The 17992-nt window shown below is 35.3% G+C and overlaps 1 protein-coding gene across 1 annotated transcript; it reads left to right on the top strand.

The window, feature by feature from the left end:
• The first annotated feature begins 372 nt into the window (after window positions 1-372).
• LOC132803881 (uncharacterized) lies at window positions 373-2187 on the top strand. The gene is made up of 2 exons (XM_060817681.1): window positions 373-481; window positions 1560-2187. The coding sequence occupies exon 2, from the start codon at window positions 1567-1569 to the stop codon at window positions 2113-2115; it is 549 nt and encodes a 182-aa protein (XP_060673664.1). The 5' UTR covers window positions 373-481; window positions 1560-1566; the 3' UTR covers window positions 2116-2187.
• Window positions 2188-17992: the final 15805 nt, after the last annotated feature.

Genomic DNA, 17992 nt, shown 5'->3' with positions numbered 1-17992 from the left:
TAGGACAACCATTTTTTATTATCATGCTATCCAATATATTTACAAAGTAAATAAAGTCTAACTGGTAAGTCCAATAAGAGCAAATAAATAATATATTTATGTGTCTGATATTGGTAAAAAGTAAAAATTACATATACGAATTGTTATACCTATAGTAAATAGTGAATACTGGTAAAGAGAGACCAATATTGACCAACTCCCCCAAAAGCATTAAGACAATTTCTTTTTCAATTCTTATCCGATCAATAAATGTTAAAAACAGCAAGCTTTTCTTTTTTTGGTAAATAAAGTAAAAAGACACCAAAAACCCTATCCATATATAGGTAGCAAAAGCTTTACATTTTTCAAAGGCAAGCAAAACCCTTTCCTCTCTCTATCTCTCTCTCTCTCTCTCTCTCTCTCTCTCTCTCTCTCTCTCTGTGTCTTTCCTTTTCTCACAAGCACAATCACAATCACTCCGGCGCCGTCTGCTAGAGTCTAGGTATCTATCCTCTTTCTCTCTTTTTTCTGTCTTGCTATTTTTACACACAGATTAGTCTTTTCTCTATCATTTTATTTTCTTCTCATGTCTTAGCTTTAGTACTCTTCTTCTGTTTCTGTTTATGGCTTTAGTGGAAAATTCACAAAACAGAAAATTAGCTATCCCATTTTGCATTCTATTAATTTCTCACTGATCTGACATCAAAATGGAAATTTAAAACCCATTTTCTAAGGAATATTGTTCATTTTCTATTCCCATTTTGCATTCTATTAATTTCTCACTGATCTGACATCAAAATGGAAATTTAAAATCCATTTGCTAAGGAATATTGATCATTTTCTATTATGTATTTTTGACACTTTTATTTGCTTAAGTTATTTGTGTTTCTGTTACATTTATTTCACATGGAACTTGGACAGTTGAACTGGATTTTCCTTAAATATTCTATTTTGTTTATTTATTGTTACTTTTCAATGTAATATTGATTTTTGCTGATATGTATATATATATATATATATATATCTGATTAATGCTAGTAATAAGTTTAACCAAACATAATCTGATATATGGTTTTCCCTTAATCCGTATATTCGTATATGTTTTCTCCTAAAATCCATTGTCTGTTTTGATTAGGTCTTGTCTGAAACCCAATTCATTATCTATCTAATATTTGCATTATATTAATTTCTCACTCTAAATCTGACCAAATGGAAATTAAAACCATTCCCAAGGGCTTTGTTATTTTAATTTCTATTATATATGTTTTTATCACATGATTATACATGCGCTTTTGCCTTCTTCTCCTTTTTTATTTTTTATTTTTTTTATGTGTGTGTGTTTTTTTCCATACCTAGCTCACTGATTACCACTTATGCCAAATCGATGCTACCCAATTATATATATACAAAATTATTCAGATTACTGATTCTAATTGTTTTTGTGAAGTTCAATATTCGAAAGCCAATAAATCTATTAATTGCTAGGCACATATGTAACCATTGTTATACCGAGTAGTAGGCTTGTAAATATTTCTTTCTAATAATTGATTTATTTTCTCTGAAATATGAATGATATGCAGATTGAATATGGAATTACCTCCTGATAATCTGTTACCATCATCACTCACATACTCTGCCCAATGGCTCACCATTCTCCTTCTAGTGACCCTTTGGATGAAATTCTTCAAAAGATCTCCACCACAGCCTCCAATGGCAATTGATGGTCATGAGCCGCTTGCAAAGAGGAAGAGAGCTCTGCTACTGTTGGCTCTCAAGACATCGCTCAGATTCGCCGTTTCCAACGTCGTTCTCGTCCTCACCATCAACAATCTTTGTATTTGGGCTGGCTATCTGATTCCTCTGGTTGACAAGATGTTCTACATTTTGATTTCCAAGATTGTGTTTGAATACCATCTTCTGCTAAACAGACATGGTTGTTATACTTATGGGGAGCTTCCGGTTACCTCTATGCTTTTGTCTTTCCCATACCAGATGCTCTTGAGCGTCTTTTACCGTCTTTGTTTGCCTCCATTGGCGTATAATTGGTATGCCTTGAATATGGTTGCCAATGTTCGCCATTTTCATTTAGCCATTCACCTTGAATTTACTTTTTTGCTTTTTTGGGCTGTATTGTAATTTTTCCATGAACTAATTCTGTTTTATCGTTAATGCACTTTATAAACTAGTTAATATTTGCTTTCAAATTAATGTAAGGAAGTTTTGAATCTCCAAATACCGGAATATATGCACACACACACACATATATATATATATATGTATGTATATTTCTTTTGTGTCTGTTTTCTTAAATATGCTATTTTAGTCTTTGATTTATTACTATCTTTGCTCACAATTTACAGTTAATTGATGTTTCTTTGGTATAGTATGTATATGTGAATATTAATTGGCTGCTTATGTTCATCATTTTGCCATTGCATGTTGGGTTATATTATGACTTTCGTTGAACTTTAATTTGTTAATTATTAATTCACTTTATAAGTAATATGTGCTTAATATAGGGAAGGAAATTAGAATCTATATGCGTTTACTTTTGTGTTTGTTCACTTAAATTGCATCAATTTATTACAAATTAATTAAGCTATTTTGAAGTTTGATACATTATTAAAATGTTTACAACTTAATTGAAGAATTTATTCTCTGAACCTATAATCCTTTCTATGGGACACCCATTCTGACTTAACATTTACTTTTCGGCAAAATATTTCACTTGGACAAAAGAGGAAGCCAATAATTTTATATATCCAAATAGGAGCAGGAGCACCTTAGCGACTCTTTTATACTGAGAAATGCACAAAACCAAACTGTTACATGAAAATGGAAAGAAATGTTAATTTCGTATTCACATTTCGCAAAATCAATAGACTTTTTGACCACTATCCAATAAGGAATCGCTAACTGTTTTAGATGATTTTGTTTACCTATAATGCACTTTATAAATAATTAATGTTTACTTTCAAATTCAATAAGGAAATTAGAACTCCAACTACGAAATTATAGATATTTACTTTTTCTATTTAAGTAAATATGCATCAAATATTACAAATTAAAAGCTACTATTTATAGGTTGATTTGTTGCCAAAAGGACAAAAAGAAAAATCGTAATTGAAATATTAACAACTTAAAGTATTTAATTTTGTGTTCTTCTTTATATGAAAAAAAAAAAAACAATAAAACAATAAAAAAAAAAAAAGTGACTCAAGAATTGTATTTTATCCAGAAGGAGCACCTGTGAGAGAGATCCTTTCATAGTCAACTACAAGAAAGGGGACTTTTACATAAAAATAGAAAGAAATAAATATTAATATTGTTTCACAATTCATATAAATAAATTAGCCTTGCAATACAAGGAATTAATTAAAAAAAAACTTTCAAGTTAATTAAATTATTTATTTTTTCAGCCTATAATCCTATTCTATTGGACACCCATTTTGGCTCTCATCTATACTTTTAAGCAAAATCCAAAAAGTAGCACGTGGAGAGAGATAGGGGTGGGGAAAATCCAATCCAACCCGTTCAACCCGTCCAATCCAATCCATTTTTAACAGTTTGGATTGGATTTTTACATCAATTGGATTGGATTGGGTTCAAAATATTATAAATTGTATGGATTGGATTGGTTATGGATTGGAAATATAAATCCAATCCAATCCAATCCAATCCAAATAATATATTATATAACTAAAAAATTATATATTTTTTATTTTTTTTATTTTTATATATTAATTTTAGAATTTTTTTTCATTTTTATATATTAATTTTTAAATTTTTTTCTCCATTTTTATATATTGATTTTTAATATATATATATATATATATATATATATTTTTTTTTTTACATCCCCATATCCCAAATCCCAAATCAAATTATAAATTGTAACCTTAAACTAAACATTTATCTTTGTTGCCGCCCACCACCAGTCCATCACCATCACCATAATATATATATATTTTTTTTACATCCCCATCATATATATCTATATATATATCTACATATATTGTATCCAATTGTTACTTATATATATATATATATGTTTAAATATAATTTATTGCTAATTTTATTATTTTGATCTTTGTAGAGCTTACAGAATCAACTAAAATTAATGAACTTGTCAACGTTGATTGACTTATAATTTACCAAAGTTTTAAGGTTAAAAAAAAAAAAGGAATTATGCATTGATTCTTGAGTGAATGAATTTTGATGAATGTATTATTTTACATTATTTGTTTTAACAATTTTAATTTGATTTTATAGGAGTAAGATGATGACATTAATGTTTGCTATTTAATAAGTGCATGATGTGTATCATTTGCTACATTTTCTTTTTTATTTTCCATTATAGACTATGTTGTATTATTCTAATTGTATTTTATGTTTGGATAATTATAATTTATTATTTATATTTTATATTTGAAAATTTTTTTATTTGTATTATATATTTATAAATTAGTAAGTTTCAAACCGATCAACAAATCCAAACCAAACCGATCATAAATGGTTTGGTTTGGTTTGGATTTAATGTTTCAATGGTTTGGTTTGGATTGTAAATTAGAAAAACTGATATGTATGGATTGGATTATATTTCGATCCAAAACCGAACCAACCCAATCCATGCCCACCCCTAGAGAGAGACCCTTTTGTACTGAAAATTGAAAAATGCACAAAAGTAATCTTTTGCATGAAAATGGAAAGAAATATTAAATTTGTATTTCACACAGTTCACAAAAGCAATGATAATCTTTTACATAAAAATGGAAAGAAATATTAAATATGTATTTCACACAGTTCACAAAAGCAATAACCTTTTTTACCACTACACAATCGGAAGAACTAAAGTGTTTTGGATGAGAAGGTTTTGTTAAGTAATTTGGTGAAAATTACATGGACGCATTGAACTGTGCAAAAAATAAAAAAAATAAAAAAAGAAGGAAAAAGAAAAAGTCATGAAACAACTTTTTTAGGATGTAAATAAAAACTAATAAAAAATTAATTTAAATTAAATTGGTTTTTATAAATTACAATATACCATAATCTATATTTTTAAAAAGTCAAAAAAGTAGATAGAGAAAGGATGGGGAAGATTCTATCTGCAGTCCAAATCAAGATCTCCCCAAAACCAAATATGTTAGTTTCTTTTTTGTTTAAAATTAATTGTTACCGTTCTGAGAGATATCTTTATTTATTTTATATTAAAATAAGAGACATGATAATGTAGTAATTCTTAGCATTTTACCATTATGTAAATTATATCTTTTCTTATTTACTGATTCAGATCATATATCCCATAGCATTGAAACTGTATATAAATATATGTAAGATATATTGGTGAATTATTATATTGCTTTCATAATTGTGTAGGGTTTTGGTTTCCTCCTCCTTCTTCAAGTCTGTCGCGGCCGTCAACATGAATCCATCTAATGCTCCATCAATGAAAGAGGGCATGAATATTAATTGTTATGGTGTGGAGGGGATTAATGACAAAGTTTTTTCTTCTCAACCAATTTCTGAAACTCCCATTCTCAACGGTAGTAGTAATATAGTCAACCAATCTCGAGGCCAACATCAGCCTGCTCCTCCTCCTCCTCCTTCTCCTCCATTTCCTTTGATTCGTCCGGTTAGTGTCGATCCTCCAGCCGAAATTCGAATTGATATTCCAGTGGATTATGATATGAAATATCAATATTAAGATGATTTTAATCTAATGATGTTGTTCGTGTGTTTACTGTGATGATATTAGGTCATTTATTATTCATAGGGTTTTTGATAATTTTTTCCTTTTTTTATAAATAAAATACAGGCTAATGCTTTGTTTTATATTATTGTTGTTACTTTCTTTTTTCTTTTTCTTTTTCTTTTTTTTTTTTTGATAGCTTATATATATATATATATATATATTTTGCTTAATTTCTATGATATTATGAATTACCACATTCTTCTTATCATATTCGTGGTTTTAACTTTTTAATTAAATTAATTGGCTAATGTATAAATATAAGTAGTTAAGTTGAATTATGTTATGTATGCTGGAAAAGCTTGATGTATTTGTGATGGTTAATAACTCAAACAAGACTGAAATAGACAAAAAAAATAATAATAAAAAAAATAAAAAAGCTGGCATAAAGCTCTCTGTTTTCTTATGTAGACACTTCCTAAATACCAAATGCCGTCAATTTTGATCTTGAAATCATGATAGTTTTTATAATACAGTAATATTCACAGAAAAATTTGCTCTAAAAAAAAATTAAAAAAAGTATGATGTCAACGGGGTGATAATTTATAAATATTATTTAATTTATAGACTTAAAATTAAATATTATTTAATTTGTAGAACTACAACGGTAAAACACCCCATTTAGAAAAGAACATTGAATGATGGAATTACTACAAAGGGTATAGTCATTATAATATAAAAATATAATGTGTGTGTATATATATATATATATATAATAAGGCTAGATATCCAAAATTTTGTAATTTCAGTAACTGAGACTTGATAACAAAAGCTTTATCATCAATTCCTTCCACAGACTATATTAAACAAGGCCCTTAAATATCATAGCATTATTTTGAATTTATCTAATTGAGCAGAGGGTAATATTGAACATGTAAATTGAAAAGGTTGATTACTAAAGATTTATCATATCTGACATGATAGCAAACTCTATAAATAATGAAATAGCCTGTTGAGTTTCACTCATTCGCATCTCTTATGATCTATATTTTAGTTTATAAATTAGTGCAGCTAGGCTTATAATTAAGCTGCATCATCGACTAAGAAAAAAGGTAAGTCTTCTTTAGCATATCCCTCAATTTAACTTTAAAGTCAATTTTAAAAAAAATAAAATAAAAAATCTTCAAAGTCAATAATTCAGCACCTAGCCAAATTTCTGAAGAGTTATCAAAGATTGTTGGAATTTTTTGTTTTTCTTTTGTCGTATTTGATATTTACTAAAGATTCTAGTCTCCAATTATGTCCTACCACTCATACAATAACAATATCATTTTATTTGAAAAATATTATTACTCTTTTCTTCTTAGTTTATTTGGTATAATTTTTTAAAATAATTAAGATGGTTTCTTATCATTGATCTGGCAAAAATAGAGGCCGTGTAGGAACTGAAGATCCTGGGCCCTCGAAGCTCGGTTGAGACTGACTTATTGTGGAATATAGACCAGCTCAAAAGCCCAAAAGAAGGTTTTTTTTTTTTTTTTTTTTTTTCCTCTTGTTTTTTTGGTAACTAGAAGCCCAAAAGAAGTTGAATGGCTTAGTGGCTCAAAAAAATTATACAAATTTTATTTAATTATTTTTTTAGGGGGATTATAATGACCAATTAACATGAATATTGTGTACGAATTTGTCTAAAATTATTACAGTCCTTTTATATTAATATATAGTTTGATGATGTGCTAATCCTAATACCACTTGCTATATGACTATATTGTTTGTGTTTGTATTTGTTTAGAATTGTTAAGGCGCATAACATCTTCATATGTATACATATATATATATATATATATATATATACATATATATAATAAGAGACATGATAATTCTTAGCAATTTACCAATATATATATATATATATATATCGATTCCTTCCCTCTTCGATCGTGGTGGTCTTGATTCTTGAATATGAATAATCATCCTAGTGCTCCATCGTTGGAAGAAGGTAAAGAGGTGGTGATTAATGATTATGTTGAGGAAAGAACTAGTGACGAAGTATTTGCCAATGAACTGGATATTTCTAAAACTGACACCGTCAATATTAATATTATTGTTGTCAACCAAGCACAAGGCCAACATCAGTCACCTTCTCGTCCTCCCTGTCTTCCTTCTCCAGATCATATAAATAGAATTCCGATGGAAGATGATGACCTAAATTTCGGAGTTTTTTTGGCGATTGGTTTTTTAGTAATGATGTTTGTGCCATTCTTAATCTCATGTCTTTCACAAAGCTAAACTGATGCCTATTGCTTTATTTATTATTATTAGTTCTGGTTAGATTTATATATTTCTTTTTGAATAAATTTAATTATATATATGTTCTTCTTTTAATACTAATGTTCGTGATTTGTCCAACTTTTTCATGACTTGCATAGTGATATATTTTGTTCGTGACCCACCTAAAACTGTTACACTTTTTTTTTTTTTGGTTAATTAAATCTTTGATTCTTATTTGTTTCAATAAATCCTAGATTACAATATTTCAGTTGCGTATAAAATAAAATCATTCCTTTCTGTTAAGTTATAGATTACATAGATTGATTAATTAATTTATCGGACAGTACAGTAATAGTGGATTTTCCTTAAAATATTCCAGTTTATTTATATGTGTAACACCCCGTCCCAAATCGCACCGGAATCCGTGCACGTTGACCGAGGTTGACCGTTGACCGTTGACCGAAGGGGGTCAAAAGTTGACTTTTTGACTCGGTGAGAATTTTGAGTTGACTAGGGTACCGTGGCGAAGTGCATGACGCCCTGAGTTCGTAGACTAGTAGCACGTCGAAAACGGAGCTACGGTTTGAAAGTTATGGGCAAAACAAGTTGAAGTGTAAACTGTCTAAAAGGTGCCGGGAGTTGACTTTTTCTTGTGATGTAATTGTGAGTTGACTCTTGTATGGTTGTAAAGTACTCGTCGATACGAGTTCATAGACTAGCGGCACGCTTAAATCGGACTTGTGGTTAAAAAGTTATGGACGTTTGAAGTTTACCGGATACCGTATTATTTTAATGTTTTTGGGTCGTGAACAGTGAAATGCCACGTGTCAGCTTCTGAGTGGTCCACGTGGCATGAACAGTGTCACGCAGGGTTTTAATTTTGAAAAACTCTCGGGGAAGAGAGAGAAAGAGAGAGAAGAGAGAGAAAGAGAGAGAGGAGAGAGAAAGAGAGAGAGAGGACCCGCCGGCCGCCGGTCATTTTCACGTTTTTCCGGCCTAGTTACTGTACACGCGCCGGCCAGCCAGATTGCCCACCTCATTTCCGGCAAAACCTCCAAATTTCACGGCGAACGGCCGCCGGACGCGCCCGGATCGGACGTCCGAAGTTTGGCGGCGATTTTTCCCCCTCCACCGCCGGCCACCGCGAATCGGCACTATTCCGGCTGATATACAGTACACGCGCCATACACCCAGCATCCTCTCCTCAAGTCCGGCCTACCCACCAAAACTCACGGCCATCGGACCACCGACGCGCCGGGATCGGAGCGTTTTCCGGCGAGGGGTCGAAAATCTTCAAACGGTGATTTCTCCGCCGTCCGACCTCCGTTTTGCTCACCGTCGGTCCCGTTGGATTGCTCTCCTCACGATCTACAAATCTGCAAAGTTTCACAGCAAACGGCCACCGCCAGAAAATACTGTTCCGGCGACGGTTGCCGGTGACGTGGCGGCCCGCCGGAAATTACTGTTCCGGCGAGTACCCGAAAATTTCAGCCAGCTCCAGTCCGCAGTGTTCGACCTCCTGAACCCAAATCCGACTTCCGTTTCCACCAATTCGCGACGGTTTGGGAGAATTGCGGAGCCGAAACCCGAAAAGCTTCCCGATAAAATTCCGACCCCGTCGGGTACGATCATCGAAAATTAAGACCGGATCTGTGATTAGCATCACTCGAGCTTCGATTCGGTATATAACTCGTAAATTCTAGATATCGTTTGTGTTTTGACCCCCCGGGTACCGGATATTATTTACCCGAATAAAATATTAATTTATTTGACTGTCTGTGAATTTTGTTCTAGGAGCACCGGTGAGTCGTAGAATTGATCCCGTAGTGGATCATGGGTTAATTGCGTGCTCCAGGTGAGTGACCCACCTTTAAATTAATTTTGGGAATTTAATTGGTGAATATATAATGTGTGATTTAAATATTTGGAATTTAATTTCTATGTGCCAAATATTTATTTGAATTATTGTGGAATTATTTGTGAATTTATCGGATTTAAGAAAATGTGTATTTCACCAATTTATGCCATGTGGAATTATTTTATGGTTTTGAGGATTTTGAAATTGGTGTGGTTTTAATGGTAAATTGGGCACGATTCGATTTTCAAATATTTCAAGGAAAATATTTGGTTATGTTGGTGATTTCAATTTTTATGAAATATGCCCATAAAATATTATGGGATTTGATTATGATATTTCGAGAAATTATTTATGCTTGGAAAAAAATGTGGATATTTGAATTGATGGATTTGGGAGTTGGTGGATTTGAAAATCATGGGATTTATGGTATTCATTATAAGGAAATTGTGGAGAATTTCCCGGTTCAAGCGGATGGATTATGCCCGCTATGCTTATGAAAAATGTGAAATTTGTTTTATGATTTAAATTTATGGATTTTATAATTTTTAGATGCACCGTGCACGTACTGGTGTTCTGATTATGTGATATGGTATATGTGATATGGTTAGTGTGCACACGGTTGTGATTAGCGCGCAGGTGGGTGTGAGTAGCGCGCGGTTGATATTATGAGGGTGTCCTGTGGATGCCATCGGAGAGGGCGGCCACCCCCCTTTGGCCGGGACACCAGGTTAGCAGCGGCGCAGTGGGACGCCACGCGACCGTATGCCGGTTTCTTTCTATAACCTCCTGTCTGGCGGTACCTTGGGACGCTGGGTACTGTTGGCGCCACTGGTATATAGTGGGTGCATCAACTGATTTTTGGAACTGTGTTTTAAAAATAAAATGTTTGGAAACTGTATTGGAAAAATAAAATTACTTTTACTGTTCGGATATTTATTTGATGTCTTGGTTTTCGGGGAATATGAATAAAGGGTTTTGTGAAAATGTTTTAAAAGGGGAACCTTTCCAACTGAGAGAATTGTAAGGGTTTTTAGAGAAATTATTATTTCCAAATAATTATTATTTATACTTATTACTGTGATATTATATGGTATAGTAGTAGGGTCGCTCACTGAGATGATTAGCATCTCACACTCTTAAATTCCGTTCCTCTAGGTACCAGGTTGTCGGCGTTCACTCGGAGCGGACTTGATCTTCCTCGCTGTTTTAGTTCGTATTGTACCCTGTTCTTCTTTATTACAGTTGTACTATTTCTTTCACTCTTGTTGTATTTATCTTGCACTGGATTACTGTATTTTTGTTTTGAAGTGCTGAAATTTGTGGAACCAGTTTGTAGTTTGTGGGAGGAATAAGGGGATATTTTTGAAGTGTGTTTTCAGTGCAGGTAAATTTGTGGTAAGTAAATCCCTTAGGGGAGGTGCTGCCGGATTTTCCGTTGGAAGGTTCGGTGGTATTTCCCTGGGATCAGGGCTGTCTAGGGTTCCGGAGGAGGAATTCTGGACGGGTCCTGACAGTTGGTATCAGAGCTCTAGGTTCTAGTATTCCAAAGGGACTGTGCATTGTTGTGTGTCTCATCCATGTCTAGTCTCTCGTTTTACCCGCGTGGAAGCGTTCTTTCTGTTTGTCTCGAAGTAAATTCGTTGCCCGAGTTTGAATAACTCTAATCTTCGAGGGTGTCAATTAGGATCATCTAGCCTAACGGGGACTTCCTATGGCCTAGTCGATGGTCGAGGATGCCTTTTCTTTTTGAAGGTCTAGCTTATCATCGTGAATGGTATCCGTTTCGTTCATGGAGGAGAAGGATGATTGCCTAAGGATGTGTGTCGATTGATTTCAAGGCGTCAAAATATTTTCCCGGTCGATTATCAAAATTTAAATGCTTTTCAAAGTGGTATTTGAAATTAAAGGTGTTTTATTCAAGTATTTTTGGTTTGTGCTCGTACATGTATTTGTATGTTATATTGTTTGATATTATACTGCACCATATGGAGGCGGCGAACCAATGTGGTCCATGTAGAGCTAGCCCCATGATCATGTTGCCTACGAGTCCAGGGGATTGGACGGCCAATATAGGCAACCACCCTGGTTTGTATTGGTAGCAGAGTGTCAGCGACAGTTGGAATCATGGATTACGTAACATGTAGAAGGTGTCGTACGTACCTCCATTACAAGCGTGCATATTTTATTTTATGCTATGAATTTTAAGATATGAATTTCAATGTGGAGTTTTAACAATTGCTTATGCAAGTTAGGTATAGTTGAAAAATATATTTTATTATTTGTTTTATGTTATGGTTTTTCCAAAAGCGACTTAAGGTTAAGTATCGCCAGTCGAGAATCCAAAGCAGGGTATCGTTGAGTTCAAAAAGGAGATCTTAAAGGAAGCACGCGATTCAAAGTATGCGATACACCCCAAGGGTACCAAGACGTATGGAATGCTCACTGGATGACATGGTGGTTTGGCACGATAAAGGAAGTTGCAAGATCCGAATAAAGGTACTTAAGTCACCGACAAGTAAAGTAGGGAGATGTAAACATGGATTTCGTGCTTAAACTATCATTCACAAAGAGAAGGTACGACAGCGTTTAGAGAATCAAGCAAGCTCCGGATAGCGACTAAAGTTCTACTTGGTGGTTGATGAGGTTAATGAGATGAGGATGATTCCTTAGGCATGGTTGGATGTTTAAGCATGGTTATTTTTCATTCTAGAAGCTAAGATCTTGATATCTTATTTCCTTGGAGATTTAAGGTTCGTATTGATGGTGCTTCATCGATTCAAGGTGGTTGATATTGTTGGTGATAATTTACAATGATAAGGAGTATGATTTTTGGGACGGAGTTAGAATTTAAGAAGTGTGGAATACTTTATTGGGTTAAGGATCTAGTGATTTGTTCATAGTATTGGTGGTGATGCTAGAATTAAGATTTAAATTCCTTATTGCTTGAGGTGTGGATTCATGGAATCTATTTGAAATGGGGGAAACTTAGGGTTTTCAAGAATGGTATTTGGATGTTGAGAATTTTATTCATGACCTTGATGAATTTAGTTAAAAGAAAGATTGATGTTTGTCGAGGTTAAGACTATTGGTTAATCAATGAGGAGCAAGGGTTTTATAATTGTAAGTACTAGGAGGGTAATCGAAGACAAGTGAATTAATCTCAACCTTAACTTGGTGATACCAGTATTTGAGGAAATTAGAATTAAGTTCTAATCTAACCTTTTAAAGTGCTGATCGAGTCACGAGAGTTGGTTGTTGGTTTAAGGATGCATGCTTTAGAAGCACCTTATGGTTAGCGTTCGACTATGACCAAGACTTGTAGATCGTGTTCTCGTGGACCAATTTGACTATCCTTAATTAGTGGGCATGAGAAGGAAAGTTGCATAAGAGGGAAGTTAAAGTCACTATTAGGCGAATGTAGTGGCAGATGCTTTGAGTAGGAAGGCTACTGGATCCCTTGCTCACATCCAAGTCATCCAACTACCTCTCATGGTGGAGTTGAAGAAGATGGGGGTGTTAATGCATATGCATCCTTCAGGAGTTCTCATGGCTAGCTTCCAGGTACGACCGGTGTTGGTGGATCGTATAGTAGAGACCCAAATGGAAGATCCTAAGTTGAGGACAATTAAGGGCAAGGTACAAGAAGGTCTTGATCCGGAATTTTCCATAAGGAGGGATGGAGCCCTCGTGTATAAAGGACGACTTTGCGTTCTGGATATCCCAGGACTCAAGAAGGAGATTTTGGAGGAGGCGCATAGCTCGATGTATGCGATGCATCCGGGAAGTACCAAGATGTACCGGACGCTTGTTAAGTATTATTGGTGGATTGGTATGAAGAGAGAAGTGGCAGACTTCGTATTAAAGTGTTTGATTTGTCAACAAGTGAAAGCAGAAAGACAGAAGCCTTCGGGACTACTCCAACCTTTACCGATTCCCGTGTGGAAGTGGGAAGAACTCAACATGGACTTCGTATTCAAGCTTCCTTCCACACCTAGAAGGTACGACGGCATTTGGGTAATCATTGATCGTCTCACCAAGTCGGCACACTTCCTACCGGTACGAGAACATTTTCACCCGAGAAGTTAGCTTAGTTGTTCGTGCAACGCATTGTAAGTCTTCATGGAGTACCGTTAGCCATCGTCTCCGATCGAGATCCGCGCTTTACTTCACGACTATGGCGGAAATTGGCTGATGCACTAGGAGCAAGACTTAACTACAGCACCGCTTTTCACCCACAATCTGATGGACAAGCAGAGCGCACAATCCAGACATGAGAAGACATGCTAAGGTCTTGCATTATGCAATTTAGCGGTAGCTGGGATGAACAACTGCCACTGATAGAGTTTGTCTACAACAACAGTTATCAAGCGAGTACTGGAATGTCCCCGTATGAAGCTTTATATGGGAGGCAGTGTCGGACACCTTTGTGTTGGAGTGAGGTAGGAGAAGAGAGGCTCCTTGCAACAACTAATGCGGTCGGATCTGAGTATTTAAGGATGACCTTGGACAAGGTGAAGATCATTAGGGATCGATTGAAGGTTGCCCAAGATAGACAGAAGAGTTACGCCGATGTGCGTAGAAAGGATTTGGAATTCGAGGTAGGAGATTGGGTATTCCTAAAACTATCTCCATGGAAAGGAGTAGTACGTTTTGGACGACGAGGTAAGTTGGGTCCTCGTTATATTGGGCCTTACGAGGTTACGGAGAGGATTGGCCCGGTGGCGTATAGGTTGGCGTTACCGGAAGAGCTAGCTCGAGTACACAACGTGTTTCATGTGTCGATGCTACGGAAGTATATTGCAGACCCTTCGCACGTACTCGAGAGTCCGGATATAGAGATAAGGGAAGATCTTTCGTATGTGGAGCAGCCAGTACAGATTTTGGATCGCGAGGAACGCACGCTACGCAACAAGACTATTCCTCTAGTTAAGGTCTTATGGCGGAACCACTTGGTCGACGAAGCAACGTGGGAACCCGAAGCACAGATGCGTGAGCAGTACCCGTATCTGTTCCAGTGACGTGCGGAAATTTCGAGGATGAAATTTTTGTAAGGGAGGAAGGCACTGTCGCCGACACTCTGCTACCAATACAAACCAGGGTGGTTGCCTATATTGGCCGTCCAATTCCCCGGGCTCGTAGGCAACATGATCATGGGGCTAGCTCTACATGGACCACATTGGTTCGCCGCCTCCATATGGTGCAGTATAATATCAAACAATATAACATACAGATACAACGCCTTGAAATCGATCGACACACATCCTTAGGCAATCATCATTCTTCTCCATGAACGAAACAGATACCATTCACGATGATAAGCTTGACCTTCAAAAAGAAAACGCATCCTCGACCATCGACTAGGCCATAGGAATTTCCCGTTAGGCTAGATGATCCTAATTGACACCCTCGAAGATTAGAGTTATTCAAACTCGGGCAACGAATTTACTTCGAGACAAACAGAAAGAACGCTTTCACACGGGTAAAACGAGAGATTAAACACGGATAGGATGCACAACAATGCACAGTCCCTTAGGAATACTAGAACCTAGAGCTCTGATACCAACTGTCAGGACCCGTCCAGAATTCCTCCTCCGGAACCCTAGACAGCCCTGATCCCAGGGAAATACCACCGAACCTTCCAACGGAAAATCCGGCAGTACCTCCCCTAAGGGATTTACTTACCACAAATTTACCTGCACTGAAAACACACTTCAAAAATATCCCCTTATTCCTCCCACAAACTACAAATTGGTTCCACAAATTGCAGTACTTAAAAAAATAAATACAGTAATCCAGTGCAAAATAAATACAACAAGAGTGAAAGAAATATTACAACTGCAATAAAAGAATAACAGGGTACTGCCGAACTAAAACAGCGAGGAAGATCAAGTCCGCTCCGAGTGAACACCGACAACCTGGTACCTAGAGGAACGGAATTTAAGAGTGTGAGATGCTAATCATCTCAGTGAGCGACCCTACTACTAGACCATATAATATCACAGTAATAAGTATATAAATAATAATTATTTGGAAATAATATTTTCTCTCAAAACCCTTACAATTCTCTCAGTTGGAAAGGTTCCCCTTTTAAAACCTTTTCACAAAACCCTTTATTCATATTCCTCGAAAACCAAGACATCAATTAAATACCAGAAGCGGTAACAATTATATTTTTAATTCCAATTCAGTTTCCAAACATTTTATTTTTAAAACACAGTTCTGAAAATCATTTGATGCACCCACTATATACCAGTGGCGCCAACAGTACCCAGCGTCCCAAGGTACCGCCAGACAGGAGGTTATAGAAAGAAACCGGCATACGGTCGCGTGGCGTCCCACTGCGCCGCTGCTAACCTGGTGTCCCGGCCAAATGGGGGTGGCCGCCCTCTCCGATGGCATCCACAGGACACCCTCATAATATCACCTGCGCGCTACTCAGACAGTGATGGGTTACTGTATTTTTGTTTTGAAGTGCTGAAATTTGTGGAACCAGTTTGTAGTTTGTGGGAGGAATAAGGGGATATTTTTGAAGTGTGTTTTCAGTGCAGGTAAATTTGTGGTAAGTAAATCCCTTAGGGGAGGTGCTGCCGGATTTTCCGTTGGAAGGTTCGGTGGTATTTCCCTGGGATCAGGGCTGTCTAGGGTTCCGGAGGAGGAATTCTGGACGGGTCCTGACATATGTGTCAAACATATGCGACCCAATCAACTTCCAAAAATATAATTAAACTGGATCCAAATTAAACGTTTCAGGTATCTTTAATTTAACACAAGACTTAACAACATAGCCGTTTGGTTTCCAAAAATCCACAAATTTACCGTAACAGCATGCAATATTTTCAAGCGGAAGAAGTCGAATCTCTTCTTCCGATTTTCCAACTTTCCAAATCATGTAATCTCAATATCTTACCCCTCTTTTTTTTTTTTTTTTTTTTTTTTTTTTTAACAAAAACTCCTATTTTCAAAAATATTCTAAACCAACACCTACATATATATATATATATATATATATATTTACACAAATCTACAAACCCAAAACCCAAGACATTTTTTGTCTGTCTCTTTCTCTCAACCGGTGATTCTCCTTCTTCAGTCTGTAGTGGTCGTGAATATGAATCCTTCTAATGCTCCATCAGTGAAAGAGGACGTGAATATTAATATTGGTTCTAGTGTGGAGGGAATTAATGACAAAGCTTTTTTTCCTCTCAACCAATTTCTCTAACTCACACTTTCAACATCAATTGTAATGTCAACCAATCACAAAGCCAACAACAGCCACCTCCTCCTCCTCCTCCATCTATGTTTCCGTGGAAGTTCGAGTCGATATCCGCCGGACCATGTTCTGACATATCGATTTTCCAACAGAAGATGATTTGTTGCTGTGTTTAGGTCTTTTATTATTCATAGGCTTTTTGATAATATATATTTTTTATTTAAAATTAAAGAACCGGGCTACTGCTTTGTTTTATTATTATTCTTATTATTGTTGTTGTTGTTTTTTTTTTTTTTTTTTTTGTTTTGGTGGGGATAGCCTTATATTGCCTTATTTCTATGATGTTATTAATTATAACATTCTTCTTATAATTACTGCTTATGTTCGTTCTTGGTTTGGTTAACATTTTAATTAAATTAGTTACGGTATAAATTTAAGTAATTGAGTTATGTTATGCATGTTGGGAAAAGCGGTGATATATTTTTGATGATGAATAACTCTGAAAATCCTTGTTAAATGTGACTGAAATAGCCCCCAAAAAAAAAAAAAAAAAAAAAGGCTCAAGGCTTTCTGTTTTCTTAGGGAGACTCTTCCTACATACAACAAATATGTATACCGTAATATATGTTGCACACATACGGTAACAATTTTGTACAAATACAGACAAAAATATGTAGGCAGAACAATATTTAACTTAAAAACTCTTTTCTGAAACCAAAATTTTTAATAGAGAATCAAATGTATAGGCAAAATAGCATGGATTTCTGTCAATTTTGTACTAGAAATATCATGATAGCTTTTATAATATACAAATTAATACACAGAGAAATTTACTCCAAAATTTTGGTTTTTTTGTTGGGGGGGGGGGGGGGGGGGGCGGGGTGTGGAAATGTGATGTCATTAGATATTCAGTCTCTAACCAAATGCGAACTTGGGATACAAGAAAAACCATAGTGAGCCAGAGCATGTGGCACCATTAGAACAG

The sequence above is a fragment of the Ziziphus jujuba genome, chromosome 5, assembly GCF_031755915.1.
Source record: "Ziziphus jujuba cultivar Dongzao chromosome 5, ASM3175591v1".
NCBI classification, from domain to species: domain Eukaryota; kingdom Viridiplantae; phylum Streptophyta; class Magnoliopsida; order Rosales; family Rhamnaceae; genus Ziziphus; species Ziziphus jujuba.
The sequence above is the reverse complement of the archived record's forward strand: the minus strand, read 5'-3'. Positions and strand labels throughout refer to the sequence as shown.